The 17752-nt window shown below is 36.5% G+C and overlaps 2 protein-coding genes across 2 annotated transcripts in view; both read right to left on the minus strand.

The window, feature by feature from the left end:
* LOC142339076 (uncharacterized) overlaps positions 1 to 7176 on the minus strand; it is a 44547-nt gene extending 37371 nt beyond the window's left edge. Inside the window, exons 1-4 of the mRNA XM_075388761.1 lie at positions 6489 to 7176; positions 3639 to 3743; positions 3378 to 3494; positions 747 to 915 (exon numbers count right to left, since the gene is read on the minus strand). Coding sequence (XP_075244876.1) covers positions 747 to 915; positions 3378 to 3494; positions 3639 to 3743; positions 6489 to 6878 — 781 coding nt within the window. The 5' untranslated portion in view covers positions 6879 to 7176. The remainder of the gene's footprint in view (positions 1 to 746; positions 916 to 3377; positions 3495 to 3638; positions 3744 to 6488) is intronic.
* Positions 7177 to 15010: 7834 nt separating this feature from the next.
* On the minus strand, positions 15011 to 16735 carry LOC142339077 (carboxypeptidase D-like). Its single transcript, XM_075388777.1, has one exon. It carries the CDS (start codon positions 16589 to 16591, stop codon positions 15224 to 15226), a length of 1368 nt encoding a protein of 455 aa, XP_075244892.1. The 5' UTR covers positions 16592 to 16735; the 3' UTR covers positions 15011 to 15223.
* Between the last annotated feature and the right edge of the window lie 1017 nt (positions 16736 to 17752).

Raw genomic sequence — 17752 nt, forward strand, 5'->3', positions numbered from 1 at the left:
TCGAAAAAACACTGAAAATAGCAGTCAAGTTGACGCATGTGAAAGAAAATGCCTTTAAAACCTTTGTTCCGACACCAACCTCTCACTCCACTTTTAAGCTACTTGGGAAAAGATCACACCTCAAACCTCCTCGCACATTCCCTCCCTTTGCAACTCCAAATTGATTGAAATCACCATTCTAATTTTACTTCTCACTGACGTGAAAAAGCCGGAAAAAAGTGTGAACAGATCTTTGAAAACAGACAGCGCACCAATACAATTCAAATACTTTGGATTGTAAAAAACTAAGAGCACCGCTTTGTAGCTCCACTCAGCTTACAGCTTCGGAACTAAAAAACAATTGAAAGGGATAGTTTTTTTAAACCTCAACAGATAAGAATTTAGTAGATCTTCTTAGACAGATTTTGTCTCCCTTTTCTCACGCATGGGTTCCGGTTTTAATACTGGTACGGGGCATTGATCGACCCAGTCTGTAAGGAGCTTTGGAGATCTAGCAAGTGGGTTGTGTTTCTGTTGCTGCTTGGTTAACAAAGTAACGCTTGTAACCAATTTGACAACAATTTGTTAAGCATGGGCTCAAATTGAAGACACAGATTGTCTTGACGTATCGGGATACGAACTGATGTTGGGTGATTATATGAACTGATTTAATTAAGTATGATAAAGATAAATTTTAATACCAAGTAATTTATTATTTCTTTAACAAAAAAAATTGTTTGGTAGAAATTAGTGCAATGATTTTGTACCTGTAACCAGTCGTGGTTTGTGATCGGGGGCGAGGTTGCTGTGACTTCTACGAGCTGGGCTCTTATGGGGTGACGTCACACCATGTCTACTCCGCTGATCTTTAGTACTCTCTTTAGGTTGCTGTCTCCTTTTCAATTGAGACTCGTAGTGGCAGATCAAGTTGTTAACCTGTCGGATAAACTCAACTGGTGAAAAGAGAAAACAGATTGAACTAATTAAAGGAGCTGTTAATTTAAGTATTTCAATGGTTCCGAGGAAATACATTGCAGCAATGAAATAATGCAATATCGATAGTGAAAAGAAAGCAAAGAGAAACGATAGGTTAATTAAAAGCGGTTAATTAGTTAGAAAGACACCCAGGGAGAGGGGTCAAATCTATGAAAAGACCCAAAACACAAAAAATGAGGGGACGAGTGGGGGGGGGGGAGGGGCAGGTAATTTCTCTAATCACGGGAACCTTTATTAATGTTTTTATGCCCACTTTCGGCTGTGCACAGTCTTCCCGGGTCGCCAATTCTTAGTAGCCATGCAGCAAGGATATTTGATGACATACAAATCATCACGTATATCCTGCATAAGAAATTGAAAATCCGGATCTATTCTGTCCCCCCCCCTCCAGCTTAGTGAGCATAAATCTTTTAGATCCAGAATAGATCCGAAAATCCCACATGAAACAGAGGTTACATGACAATATACCCAATGCCATTCTACCCAATGCCAAAATACCCAATGCCATTATACCCAATATGCCAATATACCCAATGCCAAAATACCCAATGCCAATATACCCAATCGTAGTAATAACAATAATCACTTTGATGCTAACTTTGATAAAGAATGCTCATTTTAAGTTCAAAGGCGAAATGGTATGGCCTAATTGTGCTTTAAAGAAATGACGTCAACTTTTAGAACGCTTGCACAGAAAAACATAAAAAAGAACAAACAACTTTGACAATTGAAATGCCGCTTTTAGGTTAAACCGCCTTTTAGGTCAAACCGCCTTTTAGGTCAAACCGCCTTTTAGGTCAAACCGCCTTTTAGGTCAAATCGCCTTTTAGGTTAAATTTGTTTAAACTTAACACATAAAAGATAACAAAAAATATCACTGCAAACATCAAAGCGGAATTGGCGCAGCGGTTAATGCATGCAACAAAAAGCTGAGAAGATATTGATTGCCGCTTTTTCAAAATCCAGGAGAATTTTTTCCGGCCAAACTCCACCAGTAAGTTGATTCAAGCCCACAAGAAGCTTCCGATAGGAGTTCTCTCTTTTGTTGCTAAGTAGAGCATAAATACAAGGTGGATAAAATCCTCCAATCTGAATATGAATGGTGTATAACTGGTATAACTGAATGGGAGATACTTTGAAAGTTCCGTCACAGAGCCAAAGCGCATTGTTTGTTTTCAAAGATTCTAGATTTCCGTGTGTTCCAAAAATCAGCATTCTCTCGTTGTCAGTTGTTCCCGTGTCGTAAAGGCAGAATTTTTTAAACTTGGCGGGCACTTCGAAATGTCTGTCTGTAATTGGCGGCTCCTGTAAGTTCTCGGATGCTTGTTGGCGGTTTAGTGTCCGATTTATAGCAGATCTGGTTGGCAAGGACAGCTGCATTGCAATATCGGACCCGATTGGTAAAAGACTGCTGGCAATTATCATGTTATTTACTGGGTTCTGTTCCATTCTCGCTGTCTCCTTCATTTGACCAATGATCTGTTTTGCTTGTACATGTCCCGGAACAATTTCGTGGTTGTGCTCGTTTTTCTTGGATAGTAATTGTTTTCCAGTGGTAATGGCCGTAACTTTACATTTATTAGAGCTCCATTTTGAGCATTTCCAATGCGTAGTAGTTTTTGTTTCTAAATTCTTTTGAAACTCATGTCCATCAAGGATTAAAGTTAATCGGTTCTGTTGGGACGTACCCCAAGTTATTTCGCTCATGTTTAGCGTCTATATTTGGCCAAGTTTAAAGACTAGAATAACGAGTCAAGTTTCTTTGAACAATTCAGTTTCTGCGATAATTTTGCGTCTTGTTTACTTAAATTGCGTCTAATTAGTTAATTTGAATTTAATGGTAGACTGGTACTCTAATTGTGGGATTATACCTTAATTTCAAGATTATAACTATTAAATTATAAATAGGGTAGTTTGGCATTGGGTATAATTTAATTGGGTATAATGGCATTGGGTAATTTGGCATTGGGTATTTTGGCATTGGGTATTTTGGCACATTGGGTATTTTGGAATTGGGTATTATGGCATTGGGTATTATGGCATTGGGTATATTGTCCTGACACCGAAACAGAATAGATCCGAAAATCCCACGTGATACTTTTATAAAGATAATTTATCATAAACGATTGTCATATCAGTTGATGGGAGAAAAGCATATGAGAAGACAAAGCGTTCAGAGCAGCATATTGATATCTGTTAGCATATGACATGTATGAAATATGTATGATCCTTCTATGACTACTAAGAAATCATATATGACCTAATGCCATCATACTAAGATTTTTGTATGATAAGGATACTATACCACTAGGATACTAAGACAGGGAACCCCGGTTTATTTTTGTCAACCTTTCAAAACCAGGGTGAAGTTCTCGGTTAAAAAGGGATAAACGTGATCGAACCTGATAATGTGGGAGTCTGTTTGCAAACAGTCTTGGATCATCACTCCTGAGTCTGAGTACTCTCAGGTACACGAACAGCAGATGTACACACGATTGTTTGGCACAAGAGCAAACGGGCTGAACAAACATGAAATTATTTTAGCTAAATTGGAAGATTGAGATTTTATTAACCTTCATCGTTAAAAGGTGAAAAAAATAAAAGGCAAAATTAGTCGATAAACTTGTCCTGCAAGGGACTGTGGACGTAAAAACGGAACGTACCTTTTCGTCAATGGTGACAACATACTTGACGTTCGCTTCCTCGGCAACAACAACAAAAGTGCAGGGGCCTCGTCGTCCAATCAGATACAATCTACTGAGTCGCGCCTATAATTAAATAACAGCTGCGAAAAACGCGCCAATAATTACAATTGACAAAATTTGTTTTTCTCTTGTTCGGGAAAATTATTTTAAAGAAAATGAAGTCACTTTGATTACCTTAATATCGGGACATTTAGGGAAACATTGTCTAGGGACAAATTCAATGAAACATACTTAGCACATTTCCTGTATTATGCACATATCTCCAGTCAAATTTTGGGCCATAAATATTTTAATCCCCAATTATCTGCTCCAATGATGGATAAATTTGGCGAACAAATTGGTCAGCTTATTTCATCCTTAAGGTGCAGAACAACTGATAGCTAGCAGTTAGGATTAAACATGAAATTGAACAAATCCGAATTACAAAAAAAATTTTCTTTTGTAGTAGTTCCTAGAGTAAAAATATTCCCAGTGCTAAGAAATCTAGGACGAAAATGATCGGTCCGTTTCACGAACTATTCAATCCGCAAACAGGGTATGTTCAATTGGAGAAAAAATATGAACTTGGAACTCAATTTCAAACATTTAGTTGAAGTGGCAGAAGTGTGAGCACGTCAATGGTTCACACTAAATTTGTTCATAAGATTAGGTAATCTAAAAATGTTTATAACTGAGCAACTACTTCGAATTTGTTTGTTAAATCTGCGTTTCTGCACAATATCTGTGAAGCAAATTAAAGACTCTAATTGCGAGGCAGCAGATATTCAGAAGTCTTTTTGCCCGAAAAAATAAGGATGCTTTGCGAACATTAGTTTTAATGTCACTTAAAAAACTTCCGGTAGACACTCTGTTTAGCTCAAACAACTAACAATTGAGTCAATTTCAGATTTATCTTTAATCCAATTTAAAAAAAAATGGATTAAAGATCAGACTGATTTTGTAAGGTACCGTAAATTTCACAGAATTATTTCACGCGTATTATGTTTGTGCGACAAAAAGAAACAAGCAAGGATCTTCTTGTGAAGAAGGCAAGTGATTGGAAACTGTCGTTTTGGTGAAACTAGAACAATTCTTTTCTACAATTAAGAGAATTTGGTTTGTATATGGGCGCTCTTTTCTCAGACTCGAATAAGATTTTTGCTGGAACTTACTTAAAACAGGGGGAAAAGCCAATGCCGCACTGGAAAACAAAATGCTGACGTGAAAATGCTGTACAAACTGAAGAGGAAAGAGGAGAGGAGCGACTTTCCAAAAAACATGCATTTTCAGAGAGAGAGAGAGAGAGAGAGAGAGAGAGAGAGAGAGAGAGAGAGAGAGAGAGAGAGAGAGAGAGAGAGAGAGAGAGAGAGAGAGAGAGAGAGAGTGAGCAACATTCTTTTTTGACAACTAACTTGCTCGGTTAATTTTTTAAATCAGTTTTTAAACTATTTTTAGTGACTATTTGATTCGATTGATATCAGTTTAGGTTTCTTTTTGTCGGCGACCATTGGCTAAATTTAGTCAATTTTTCTGAGTTTGATTTTTTAAATGCTTGTACTTAATTTATCGTTTGTTCTTTTTAATGTATGTTCCTTTTGATGTTTCATTTTTTTGTATCTTTGTTTTGTGTTTTTCCTACCATGTTATAGACCTTTGTTGAATAGAAACTAACTATATCAGGCAATGTGTTATAGGCAATGGTTTCGGAGTACCAACATGTCAAAATTTTCCAAAAAGATCACATTTTGCTACCAAAAAAGCTCCCATAAGTTGTTTTCTCCGTTTGTTGTTTGAAATTGAATGGTAAAATAATCCAAATTGCTATGCCAGTTCAGTTATTGATTGGGTAGTGCATCAGCTAGGTTTTACATCGAGCCTTTGCTGGAGTTTTCCGGCTACTTTTTTCAACATCTGTTCACATATTTTTATGAATTTGAAGTCAAATTGATGTGATAATTTTGGTCACTCCTAAACAGGAAATTGAGCGACACTACAAGTAGATTTGCAACCAGACTTTTTTTTCACTCTTATTTTAAAGTGGAGTGAGAAAACTGTGTCTGATGTCCACAGTTTTTTTAAATACATTTTTGATTCAGACCTTTTCTAAAATTGTATTCCAATACCTTCATAGTCACATCTACGTCTAGTTTTTCGATTGGTCCACGAAAGATCTTCGGTCTGTTGACCATGAATTGTCGCAATTTTTTTTAGTTCAAGGTTTATATCTGTCTCAATTTATACGTTATTGCGCTACCATGATGGCGCGTCTTCTTTCCTGATTTGCAACAAAAATGTGCAATGCTCGCAGTACAATTGCTCGATCAAAAAAGTTTTGGGACAGTGAATTGCGTCTCCGGTTTTATTTGACCTAAATTACTACCACACAGAAGTTACTCGATGATTTGGTGTGCATTTTGGCGTCATCCGGACATTTTTTTGAGCAATTTTTCTACCAGTTTTGGCGTTTTTTGTTACCAAGTATTGTTGACTAGGCTGAGACTAGCAGTCTTGGCCAAGACGTACATAAGACTTCTAAGTGTAAAAAACAAACAAGTGATAATAACATCTTTGGGATCATCACTAAAATTGACCTGCAATTTGACTTGGCTTGTACTGTTTTAAACTTGGCAGGCCCAGGTGAGAAAAAATTTGTTGTATATGGAAAACTTATAAATATTATCACTTTATAAAACTATCTAATAATAGTACTCTATAACTCGAGAATCCTACCTGGACATTTTTAATGGCAGAAAGATGGTACCAATTTATAAGAGATCTTGTAACAAGTTCTGAAGAATCCTAAAACCATTTGCTCCTTTAAAGACTTACTCTTTCAATTTTTCGCTGCCGCTTCGCCTCTCTCTCCTTGTCAATCAACTTTTCAACCGGAGAAATTGACCTGCTTCTTTCGTGCACTGTTCCATGATGCTGTTTGTGACTCTCGGATGCCTGTAATCTAACCGACAAATGCTCTTGTGAGATACGACGTGGTTTCCGTTGACCAACATCCAAAGACGAAGGCCGATTCTGCATCTTGTTGTGAGTCGTAACAGCTGTTGATGGGCGAAAGGCCGATGCGCGACTTGCACGTGAACTGTTTGACTGGTTCAGCGAAGCGACGCTTTTCAGTTTCTGACGAAAGCCGCGAGTTGAATTAAGAAGCCCAAATTTTTGGTTTTGCTCAGAGCCATGGGTTGTGTGTTTATCACTGTTCATCATTTTGTTTTGATTTTTGAAAGAGATGAAAAATTTGATAAACTATACCTTGCAGTACATACTTTGACGTGTAATTGAGCTAAGTTAAAAATAAACTTGAAGCTTGATATATGAGAATAAACGTAACACTTGTTATAAATCAATATAAAATTGGCAACATATTCGACACAGCAAACGAACGGTTTGGTTTTGATCAAAAAACAAAGAGCGCTTTTATTAAAATTTTCTTTTCTAATACATAAGTTGAGTTTCGTGATGAAACGGTGGAAAAACAGCTATCAGATTGTATATGCAATATTGTGCTGATTCATCGTATTTTTAAACAGTATCTAACGCTTATTCAATTGTTCCTGCCGAAGCGGAATTTGTATTATAAAAAGCAGGTGTTTCTGTTCAAAAGAAAACATTCGGCAAATAATCATCACGTGAAAAATGACGTAATGTAGCTGAAACAATGCCAGACACACCTAATTTACGCGTATATGCGTGAACATAAAATATTGATCACTTGTTATTCGTTTTAAGGAAAAAAACCTTCGTGGTTGTGTATGCGAGCAAAAGAGAAGAGCGAAAAAGCGAAAGAACGAGAAAAAAGCAACAAAACGTCCACATAATCATTGAGAAGATTTTGCTACCTTATGAGCATCATTTAGATTTATTATCTCTCGAAATCTGAAAAAGTTGTTTGGTATGTAGCTGAAAATTGTTTGAGTTTTTTATGTTCGTTTCTGTGTTCGACTTTTGTTGATGCTCATCAACGGTTTTCCGATTGTGCATCGTCATTTTGAATTGATCATTATTCCAACCATGCAAATACATTTTGAGGTTCGGAATTTCACATCAGCCAGACTTTTTTGATGAAAGAATTTTAGCCGATCAATATCGTTTGCTGAGAGATACAAATGTATCCTTAAAGATGTCTTGCAAAATTTAATCAATCGTTGAAGTGACATTTTCAGATTTATGATTTCTCTAGGGCAAAATAAGGCTTCAAATAATCAAAAACTCGCATTTTTTTTTGCGTTTTCAGGCAGTCAGACAGCCTGTCCATTCAATTCAAATTAAACTTTGCTTAGATTGGTTTTCAGAACGAAGAGTCAAAATCCAGAGTCTTCATGATAAAAATGTGAAAACAATTAAGGTTTTTTCCATTTCTATTTTTTGTGCCTCATGGATTTTGATCAACTAGATTGGGACCTAGAGTAAATGCTAAGAGATATGCCAAGAAGATCTATATAAAAAAATTACGTTTTCTCTATGAGAAAAGACACGTTAAGAACCATAAATCTTAATTGCAGATCATCAAACTAAAAATAAGATAGATATTAAAACCCACAACTATATTTTTCTTAAAAAGGTTCCATGGTTTTCGAATATTGTCGTGCAAACTCCTATAGTTTTCTGACTCTTTCCATTCTGAGAAAAGAAGGAGAAAAACCATAATTCTCAATTGCAGCTCATTAAACTAAAATTAAGAGAGACATCGGAAACAACTTTTGTTTTTAAAAAATACTTCCATCGTTTTCAAATATCGTCCCGCAACTTACAATGGTTTTCAAAACTTTGTCTTTAACTTTTACGTAATGTGAATATTTTACTGTGTTACCTAATGAGGGAACATCATTTAAGTTTTTCCTGTGTATAGCAGCAACTCCATCCATGAATGAATATTCAAATTTTCTCCAAGCTGTAGTTTTTAAAAATGAACAGCTTTCAATTGAAGCTATTTTTAACCACTAGAAGATGAGTATTGGAAAAGTGTCTTTTTTATCCAACTTTTATTTAGGTGAAACTCGGAGCAGAAATGCAACTAATGAAAAAATCTGAAGTTGTTTAAATGTTGAACTAAGTTGGACAAGGGAGCAAAAAGAATGTTTATTTCTTCATAACTCATGAAACCAGAGTTTCGTTAGCCAGATTGTCTAAATTATATGAAAAAAGCATTATGTCAGCTGATAGTAAAATTTTACTTCCTGAAGTCACGTTTTACCGATTTCGTTTAATGTGTATTTCTGTCTAATCTGTGCCTCTTTGGGGATAAAAAAATTGAAAACGTTTCCCTCAATCCATAAATTTCTCCATGTTTTTCTCTTGAAAGATGATAATGGAATGAGCTAAATATACTATCAAAAAATGAAAAAAAATAGTTAAACCAAAAACTCAAAATGTTTTTGGCCTCATGTTACCTTTTTTGGTTTCATGCCTTTCCACTTGTCTGAGAAATACACATTCAAAAACATAACCAACTGAACGTCGGAATTGCTCTCAAGCGACTAATGGGAGATCTAATCAATTGCAGCTTGCTTCAGTCGGGGGTGGGGGCATAAATGGGACCAAAAAGTCCAATAGTGGGCTTCAAATAACCAGATTAGAGGTTAACATATACCACTGTTAAGATTTAAAGTGAAAATGGCACCAGTTTCGGCGCACTTTTCATTTGACTTCCATTATTAAATTACCGCCAACTGAGTTCAGCTGCTTGAAATTGTGATTGAGAGAGTATTTAAGATCACGCAAAACGCAAGACGTCATCGGCGTAAAAGCCACTCGAAAAGTCCAAACGATCAAGCAAAAATTTTGCATAAAAACACACGCGTTTACAATAATTGCTTCTCTACGAGAGAGCAATTAATAAATTTTGATAAATTCTTATATGAAGATCACGTGATCCATGGTGCAATATAGCTCTATCTCATCTCCAAACGTTGGTATGTTGTCTACATATGTCTGGTTGGATCTTAAGTTGAAGAAGCGCATTACCTCTCCGCCTTGTTGCCACTCATAACATTAGAAGTCATGTCAACGTTTTTTGTCTGTTAAATATATTATATCAAAAAATCAGAAACCAACAAAGTATTTAAAAATTGACTTAAAGTCAAAGTGATAGAATTCGGCCATCAGAAAGACAATTTAAGCGCCGTGTTTAAGATTATTTTGAATACAGTTGAGCTACATGACTCGGTGCCGAATAGAGCAATCAATGACAATTTCGCACCTGAATCGTATGCTGAAATAAATTGTTTTTTCAGAGGCGTCAGCTGTTGTTGTAAGAGTTAAGAAATGCTCTCCGTAACTCTTTCAGAGTATGACAGACTCAAATGAGCTAGAATCCGTTTCTGCTCAGACTATCCTGCGTTGTTGAAGTCACCCAGGCCGTGTAGTTTCTAGCGCAGAATGTACAGGTGTGTTCTCGGCTGAGTCTGATCCCATTCAGTCTAGGACCTCGTCCTGGGAACAGACTCTTTCCATCAGTAAAAACTTATAACTTATTCATGGAACTCAAACACATTGTGATGATTCGTCAGATCATAATTGTCCACAATCTGAGCTTGTTTACAGTAACTAGTCGAAATTTTGCCAAGAAAATTTTGTGCGTTTTTTGCCCTTCTTTGGTATTGTCTACTTCTTCTACTTACCATTCAATTTCTACTTGAACAAAACTGACCAAAAGCATGTTTTGTTTTCAGGCAACTTAAAAACCATAAAAGCAGGCTAACAACAAAATTAGAAAAATTGTTGACATAATTTATTTGAAAAGCATACACCGGGCCATATGACAGTTTAAGTAAACAAAAGTTCTTCTGAGAGAACGCATGGAATACTTTTACTCGCATTCTGGACGTTTTTAAGACCTAAAATTAATTCAGGTCATTATTTCCACTCTCTAAAAAGTCACGTCATATTATGAACCAGATGGTGTTTATCTGAAATCAATATAAAATTGCATTGTTTTGTGTCAAAACCATTTTTATATTGTACGAAAGTTGGAATCATATCAGTAATGTAATTTAATTTGTCTTATAAAAAGATCATTTGAGCCCAGTGCGGTTACAAGGTCTTGGAAGTTCAAAAGAAAGTGCTAAAAACTGTTTATATGAGTACGTACCTAGTACCTATTCGATCTTGTTATAGCCCGGGTCGAATGTCCTTTTGCAAGTGGGGGGGGGGGGGTTAGTAGTGCCCTATAATATTCTTAGATAGAATGGAAAATTTCTTTGGCTAGACATGGGTTTGCATCAAGGCAAGGGCAACTGGCTAAGGTGAGAGGTTGTTGGTCCGACACTGGCCGTCTTCAGATGCAAGGGGTAAAATTGGGTATCTGCAACCAATTGTCAGCCCAACAAGATGTGCAAATTTTGAGTTGCATTTTTATAAAACGTTCTTGCGTCTTCAGTCAGGTTTTTACTTGCTTTTGGAGTGCCAAATTCGACCAAGGAGCCGAAGTTGAGAACTGGGATTCATTATGTGAAGGAAAAAATATTTGAATTAGTGCACTCAAACAGTTTTATGTGATGCGTTATACATTAAAAAAAAACAAAAAATGTACGATAGTTATAACGCGTCGAAAATTATTGAATACGAAAGGCATTAAAATTACAACGCGTTTAATTGCAATTTTTTCGATTCTCGGGTCGAAACGCTATTTCAAAAAAGTGCTGATATCAGCTGAAATATTTTTCTGTGGATTGACCTGACCGTACAAAGTTACTCACTGGAGGTGCTGCATGTTCAGCAAATTGCAAACATAGTAACTTCAACACTCTTCAACATAATTAAGTGGATCATTATGCCATATTTATCTGCTAAAATAACTTTTAATTTTTATCTGGGTGTCAGCGCTCTTTTCTTCTTTACACATTCCTCTTGTTAAGATGAAAATTCTAGAATATAGTACAAAAACACCTCAGCTGTAGCTCTGCTAAAGATTAATTTTCGAACGCAATCAGAGGTCTTCATTTAATTATTGTACCAAAACGAACGAAAGCAAGTTTTTACTTCATGATATTTTACAAAATTAAGTGCTCATCACCTGTGGTGGCGCCACCCGTGAAAAATCATTGTTTCGTTTCTTAGGCTACCTGACGCTATTTTTATATTTTCTGCTCTGTCTCAAAAATCTGTACACAAAATTAATTTAAAAAATGTTGACAGGAGATTCGACTGCGCCAGGAACCACAGTTCATAAAGTTTAACTTGTTTTTAATCTAAAAACACCTTCACACGTGAAAATTCAATTACTGGAAAAATAAAGTATAATACAACAATAATACAGGCACAACATGTCAACCAATAACCCGCAACAGACAATTGCCTTTCTTAGTCCCTTCCGAAAAAATATTAACTCCATAATACAAAAAATAATGATTTTAACTAAGAAATGAAAAAGCAGGATAAAAAGATTCAACAGCGGGAATTATCAATTTTGCAACAGAACAGAACTAATGCATGTAAAATTCAAATTCAAAATTAAATTAGAAGGGTGGTTCATTAGAGATGTTAAGACTTGGATCACAGCTAAAGACAAAAATTAACAGCCAAAAACAAAATAAAATGGGGCTCTCAGCTTTTTTAATTGCAGTTCCAAAAACGGAGAACGCCGACAAGTCTGTGACCTCCTGCCTCTTCTAATGGTATGAATGCGCCAATACCTCCTCTTCAAGACTCCTGAGGGATATATGGGCAATGGACAGCCCAAATGAGCTCAAGCAGCAGAAGCTAACGCAACAGTCTATTTACTCATGAAGTTATCATGAAAACAGAAAAAATTCAATAACTCTTGTTATCAACTATAACATTACCCATGACAAAGTACCCAGGCAGAAAAAAGAATTCAGAGTTTCATACCACTAATTAAGTTCATCTTGATGCAAAAGTTACATCATTACGATCCGATTGTGAAGAAAAATAGCATTACTCCTCGGGAAGTTTTTAAACGAAGGTACTGATTATTTTTGAGAATTTATACAAATGCAGCTCAAACAGGATCAATTTTATTCTCCTCATGGTGAGGGTTATGGAGTGAAAATTTCTGAAGATAATTCAAGCAAGTCAATTCTGAGCAAGATTCTGAATTCAATTCAATTTTTTTTTCTCGTGCAACCAAACTATTACTCCGTATTGTATTACAGGTTTAGCGTACATTTTGTAATTAAATCAATTAACTTTTGACAATGCAGTAGTTTATTGTGAGCTACGAGCTAGAGTGCAGCATATTATTGTGCATTTTCCTTTTTCACGATGCTCCAAATGTATAAATGCAGTTTGTTTTGTACGGCCAAGAAGTCGAAAGAGTTCCCAATTTTTGTATTGTTCCATGTGACCTGACTTCGTGAAAATAAGGCAAAATGTGAAATTCGCAAGTATACAGATTTGCATGAACTTGAAGTATTTATTGTTGCCTTACCACTTTCAAATTTGAACATTTCACTCGGTGTGCTTAAGTCGAAAGAGTTCAATATTTAGCAAAAAATTATTTTCTCATACGTCTGAAGTTTTTCTTTTGTCATTATTTTTATTGTAGCTCTTGCGGCCAAGAGAGAGAGAGAGAGAAAAGACACTTGAATTACTATCATACAGGTACAAGTACCAGAAAAATGTAACCAACATTACATTATTATGACAGAAAGTGTATGGGGAGATGAACAAAAAAAGGTAATTTAAAGTAGTTGAGGAGTTCAAATGTAATATACTCAAGCTCCTTGTTCGGGTTTGATAAGAACTTAAGATAAACCTAGAAGTTAGTAAAAACCAAAATATTGTATAGCAGATTAAAGTTTACAAGACCGCCAGTGATCATTGACTGATTTAGAACAATTTGTTGTTTGTGTTTTCAGTAACAATTGTTTTAGAGAACATCTGCTCTGTTTTGAATTGAGAAGTTTCTGTTTTGTTGTTCGATCAAGCTCATTCCAAAGACTAGCCGCAAAGCTTCCGTAGGATTTTTTAATATATAGACTTTTGAAAGTGATTACTTTGGAGAACTTGAGAGTGCGGCAATTAAGCTTAAGATCCAAAGTGGGAAACGAAAGGTCAGTGAAAGATGGCAGCTGATTTTTAATGAGTTTAACTAAATAGTTGATACATGAATAAGCAAGAAAATTTTCAAAGCAAAGTATATCGTATTTTCTTTTCAGGTCCGATGACCGGTCAAACTTTTTTCTGAAAAAGGCCGTTTTGATACCCCAGTTTAATTGCCGATCAATAGATGATATAGCCTCTTTGGAAAGGCTTGTTAAAAGAAGAATAGGATATTCTAGTTGACTGATTACCAGAGACCGATATAGTAACAGCCTTGTTTCTTTGGGTAAACTACCACGAATTTGAGCTAAAGTTTTAATACTTGTCGCCATTTTTTTGAGAGTATGTTTCACTTGTATATCATACTTGAGGTGTTTGTCTAAGTGTACACCTAGGTATTTGATGCTGTGACTTGGTTCAATTTTTTTGTTGCATAAATCTAATGTCATCAATTCGGTTCTTTTTGCTAACGATGGTTCATGAAACAATGGTTGAGCTGGAAATCAGAAAAGTAGAAAAACTGTTGCACTTCATGAAGTTTTGGCAAAATAAATAACCTAAACTCAACCAGTGAGAATGTCTTCAGCTACTCCTCGAGGCTTAAAAAAGTAAAAAAAAAACAAATTAGTATATACCTTTTGTAAATGAGAGGTTTATACGCACTGATATAATTCTTTGTTCAACAACATAGTAGGATCGGATGTCGCGAGCACAGTTCCTCAAAAAAGGTAATCATTGAAGTCGAAGTCGTAGTAGCGTGTCATACATTTTGAAAGTCTCAAAAAATCTTGCAATTGGATATATAACGAAATAGGTAAGATTTTGGATTTTAATAGTATTCGTTGTAATTGTTATTTTTGTCCCAGCATACCCAGTTAAGTGATCGCTTCTGGACACTTTCGAGTGATTTCAGTCACAAGCATTTCTATGTTCAGCTTCTGCTAAGCAGTTCATGGCATCACATTGACGTACATAATCGCCTCTATTTACTCCTTATAGCGGACACTACCTATATTTCTCAAGGTTAGATAGAGCTGTCATATTTCGATCACTGGGTAAAGAAGTGGCGATTGGTCTCTTAGTTATATGAATTTTACTTAATTTTGTTGCTGGGCAATGCATCCAAACGCAACTCTACAATATATCAATTTACTTCTACCGATAAATGCACTTATTTGAAAATATTTTTCATCAAAATAACACGAAGTTCTCTTGGTATTTTGTTTTCCGTTTAACCATTTTCAGAAGAAAGCCGGTTTCTATTGCATTTCAACTTAATCAGCCTAAGGTGCTTCAGTCGTTTCTGATAGCTCAAAATGGATATAAAAGACAAAAAGCTGTTTGCTAATATTAAATTGAGCTTGGTCATTAGTTTCGTTTGATAGCTACTAAATTTACAATGGATTGAACGAATTATACAAATTAGCTCTTTAATTTAGGGCAGCAAATTTTGTGTTGCTGGGTGTTCTGAATATTGGCCATAGGACTGTAATCCTTTGACACTACGCTGAGTAGTTTTAAATCAGATATTGCATCAGCTCGATAGAATTTCATTCCCGTTCCATAAAAATCGTATCCATAGTGACCACGTCGTTCGACTTGACATTCACTTTCCGCTTGACGACAGTCTTGTAGAAGGGCAGCTCGAACGTGACATCATAGTCTCCCTCTAGAAGAAGTCTAAAGAAGTCGCCATCCTCGGCTGAATAAACAGAATGACAGCTCATCGCCGGATTGTGATCATAGCGATTGTCCTCAACAGTGACCTTGACATCGGGGAGCCCATTTCCATTTTCATCAACAATAATGCCCTTGATGCCAATATGCACAGCGTTCATGAAGTTCAAAAGAGCATCTTTGTTCTGATACCAGTACATCCACATATCTTTCTTTTTTGGGTATTTAATGCATCCTAGCTCCAGGGTGATTTCGTAACAGTTTGAGGTGTCGTAGTTATAGTCTTGCATTCCTCCGGGAACCGGATACCAGTCGGCTCCGTTTGTTATACCATCGGGGAACGCTTTATCTCCCGCGCATTGATTCGCTTTCGAGCCATCGGACATAAACGAATGAGAAGAAGAATAGACGAAAGCCAAATGTCGGAAGAGTTCGTCATCTGGAGTTTTCGATTTCCCTCTATAGCTACCAACATCGTAGGGATAATTGGCAACAAAACTTCCACCATGCAGATTTGCACTCAGTACAAAGGGATACATTTTCAACCATCTCATGATTGCTTTAGTCTCGGGTTGCTCTTTTTGTAAATTCGATGGCACCAACCCGGTCTCCTGCAAGTGGTGAGTACGACACTGCCCTTTGACAAGATCAATCAATTTGTAAGCAACCTCGTCGTAATTAGGGAAATTTCGATTCAGGTCAACTTTGTTCGCGTTTTCCCGTCCCTTGAGCCAGTTGTTGTCAACGCTCTCAGCATATCCATCGGGATTCATTGAGACCAAGATGTGGATTCTTGTGTTGTCGACTAAGTACGTTGCAGTTTCATTTTTCTTGTAATTCCTGAGCAGCCATTCGATCAGGTTAATTAAGATTTCTCTTCCAACAACCTCATTCCCATGCATATTTCCAACGTATTTGAATTCCGGTTCTAACGGCTCGTGCTGTTCTGGGTTATCCGAGATAATAAAATCATATAGAATGACGCCTTTAACTGATTTACCAATAGGTTTCACGGCGGTAATTTCGTTATACGACGTTCTCCAATGTTTCAGATAAGCCTCCAATTCTTCATTTGATGTATGATGATTAAGCTTCATTCCTTCATCTTCAGTGCACTTTAAGTAATCGCAATCAGTCGCATTTATGTAAACTGTCTTTGACAGTAATTTGCAGTCACTACAATTTTCGGATGTAGATAAGGAGAAGAGACTTAAGAAAACCACAACCCCAAGAGGACCCATGTCCTCCTTTACACCCTGTGTTAGATATCTAATAAAACAACGTTCTACTAAACGCTAAATCAGATTTACATAATTTAGTTAAAAGATAGAAAAACTTTGTACTACAAGCGCGCCATGATTGCCAAATGCCTGAATGGACGATGGCCAATGTAGAAAAGCTTTTAAAACCAATTGTTTTTTCGTGTCGCGTAGAAATTTTTAAAAGACGGGATTTCGGACAAAGCGAAGACCAAACAAGATTTATGTTTCTTAAAACAATTAAAAATTTAAAAAGTAAAAAAAATTCGAATTGTACAAAGGGTTGTTTCGTAGTTATGCACAGTTAAAAAGTCGAAAATCTTGATCTGGACGATACTGAAAGATCCGGAAGATCTTGGACCGGAAGATATTGATCTGGAAGATTTTAAAATGGAAGGTCGTTGTGGATGCTGGAAGCGCTGGGCTAACAGCTCCAAGTTCCACAGAAACAAACAGTTCCTAAAACGCTTGTATGAAGACCACTTTCTGGGCATTCAGAGCGCAAAACCATGCAATAATTCATTTGCCCTGTTTTATGCCAACGCGTTGCACCAGCTGATGTGCAGTACCAGAGGCTGTTTTAGTCAAGATGAGCCAAGTAGATGCGTCTGTAAGCTCTGCAAGGATGCAGAGCTTGCAGACGCATTACCTGTTCACCTGCAAGGCCATGCAACCTGGAAATGAACGAGAAAAATTCCTACGTCTCTACCATAACTCTATTGATCTCATTCTTATCGATTGATGCAATGCCATAATTATCTGTACATCGCTTAGTTGTGTTTTGAGATATGTTCTGTTGGGTCTTTTCCATTTCAGCCCCCCCCCCCCAGCTTACTGGTCTGATAACCTATAGCCCCCCCCCCCCCCCAGTTATGGTAATTTTACCATAACGGGGGGCTATAAATTCATGGGGGGTCTTTAATGGAAAAGACCCGTTCTTTTAATACTCTATATAAAGAGGTAATTCAATTTCTCTAAAATCTTGAACTGCTCAATTTTTTTTTCTTTGGAGAACATCAATTTGCTTTTCTCGTCTTTGGCCAGGGACCAAATTTAGCTTGTTGTAGAGGAATATAGGTTCGATTAGAGATTTCCATATGGTCTCTAGGGTACGAAGTAATTTCCAAAGAAATTTCCGACTCC

This window comes from Convolutriloba macropyga, chromosome 1 (assembly GCF_964194025.1).
Source record: "Convolutriloba macropyga chromosome 1, txConMacr16.3, whole genome shotgun sequence".
Taxonomy (NCBI): domain Eukaryota; kingdom Metazoa; phylum Xenacoelomorpha; order Acoela; family Convolutidae; genus Convolutriloba; species Convolutriloba macropyga.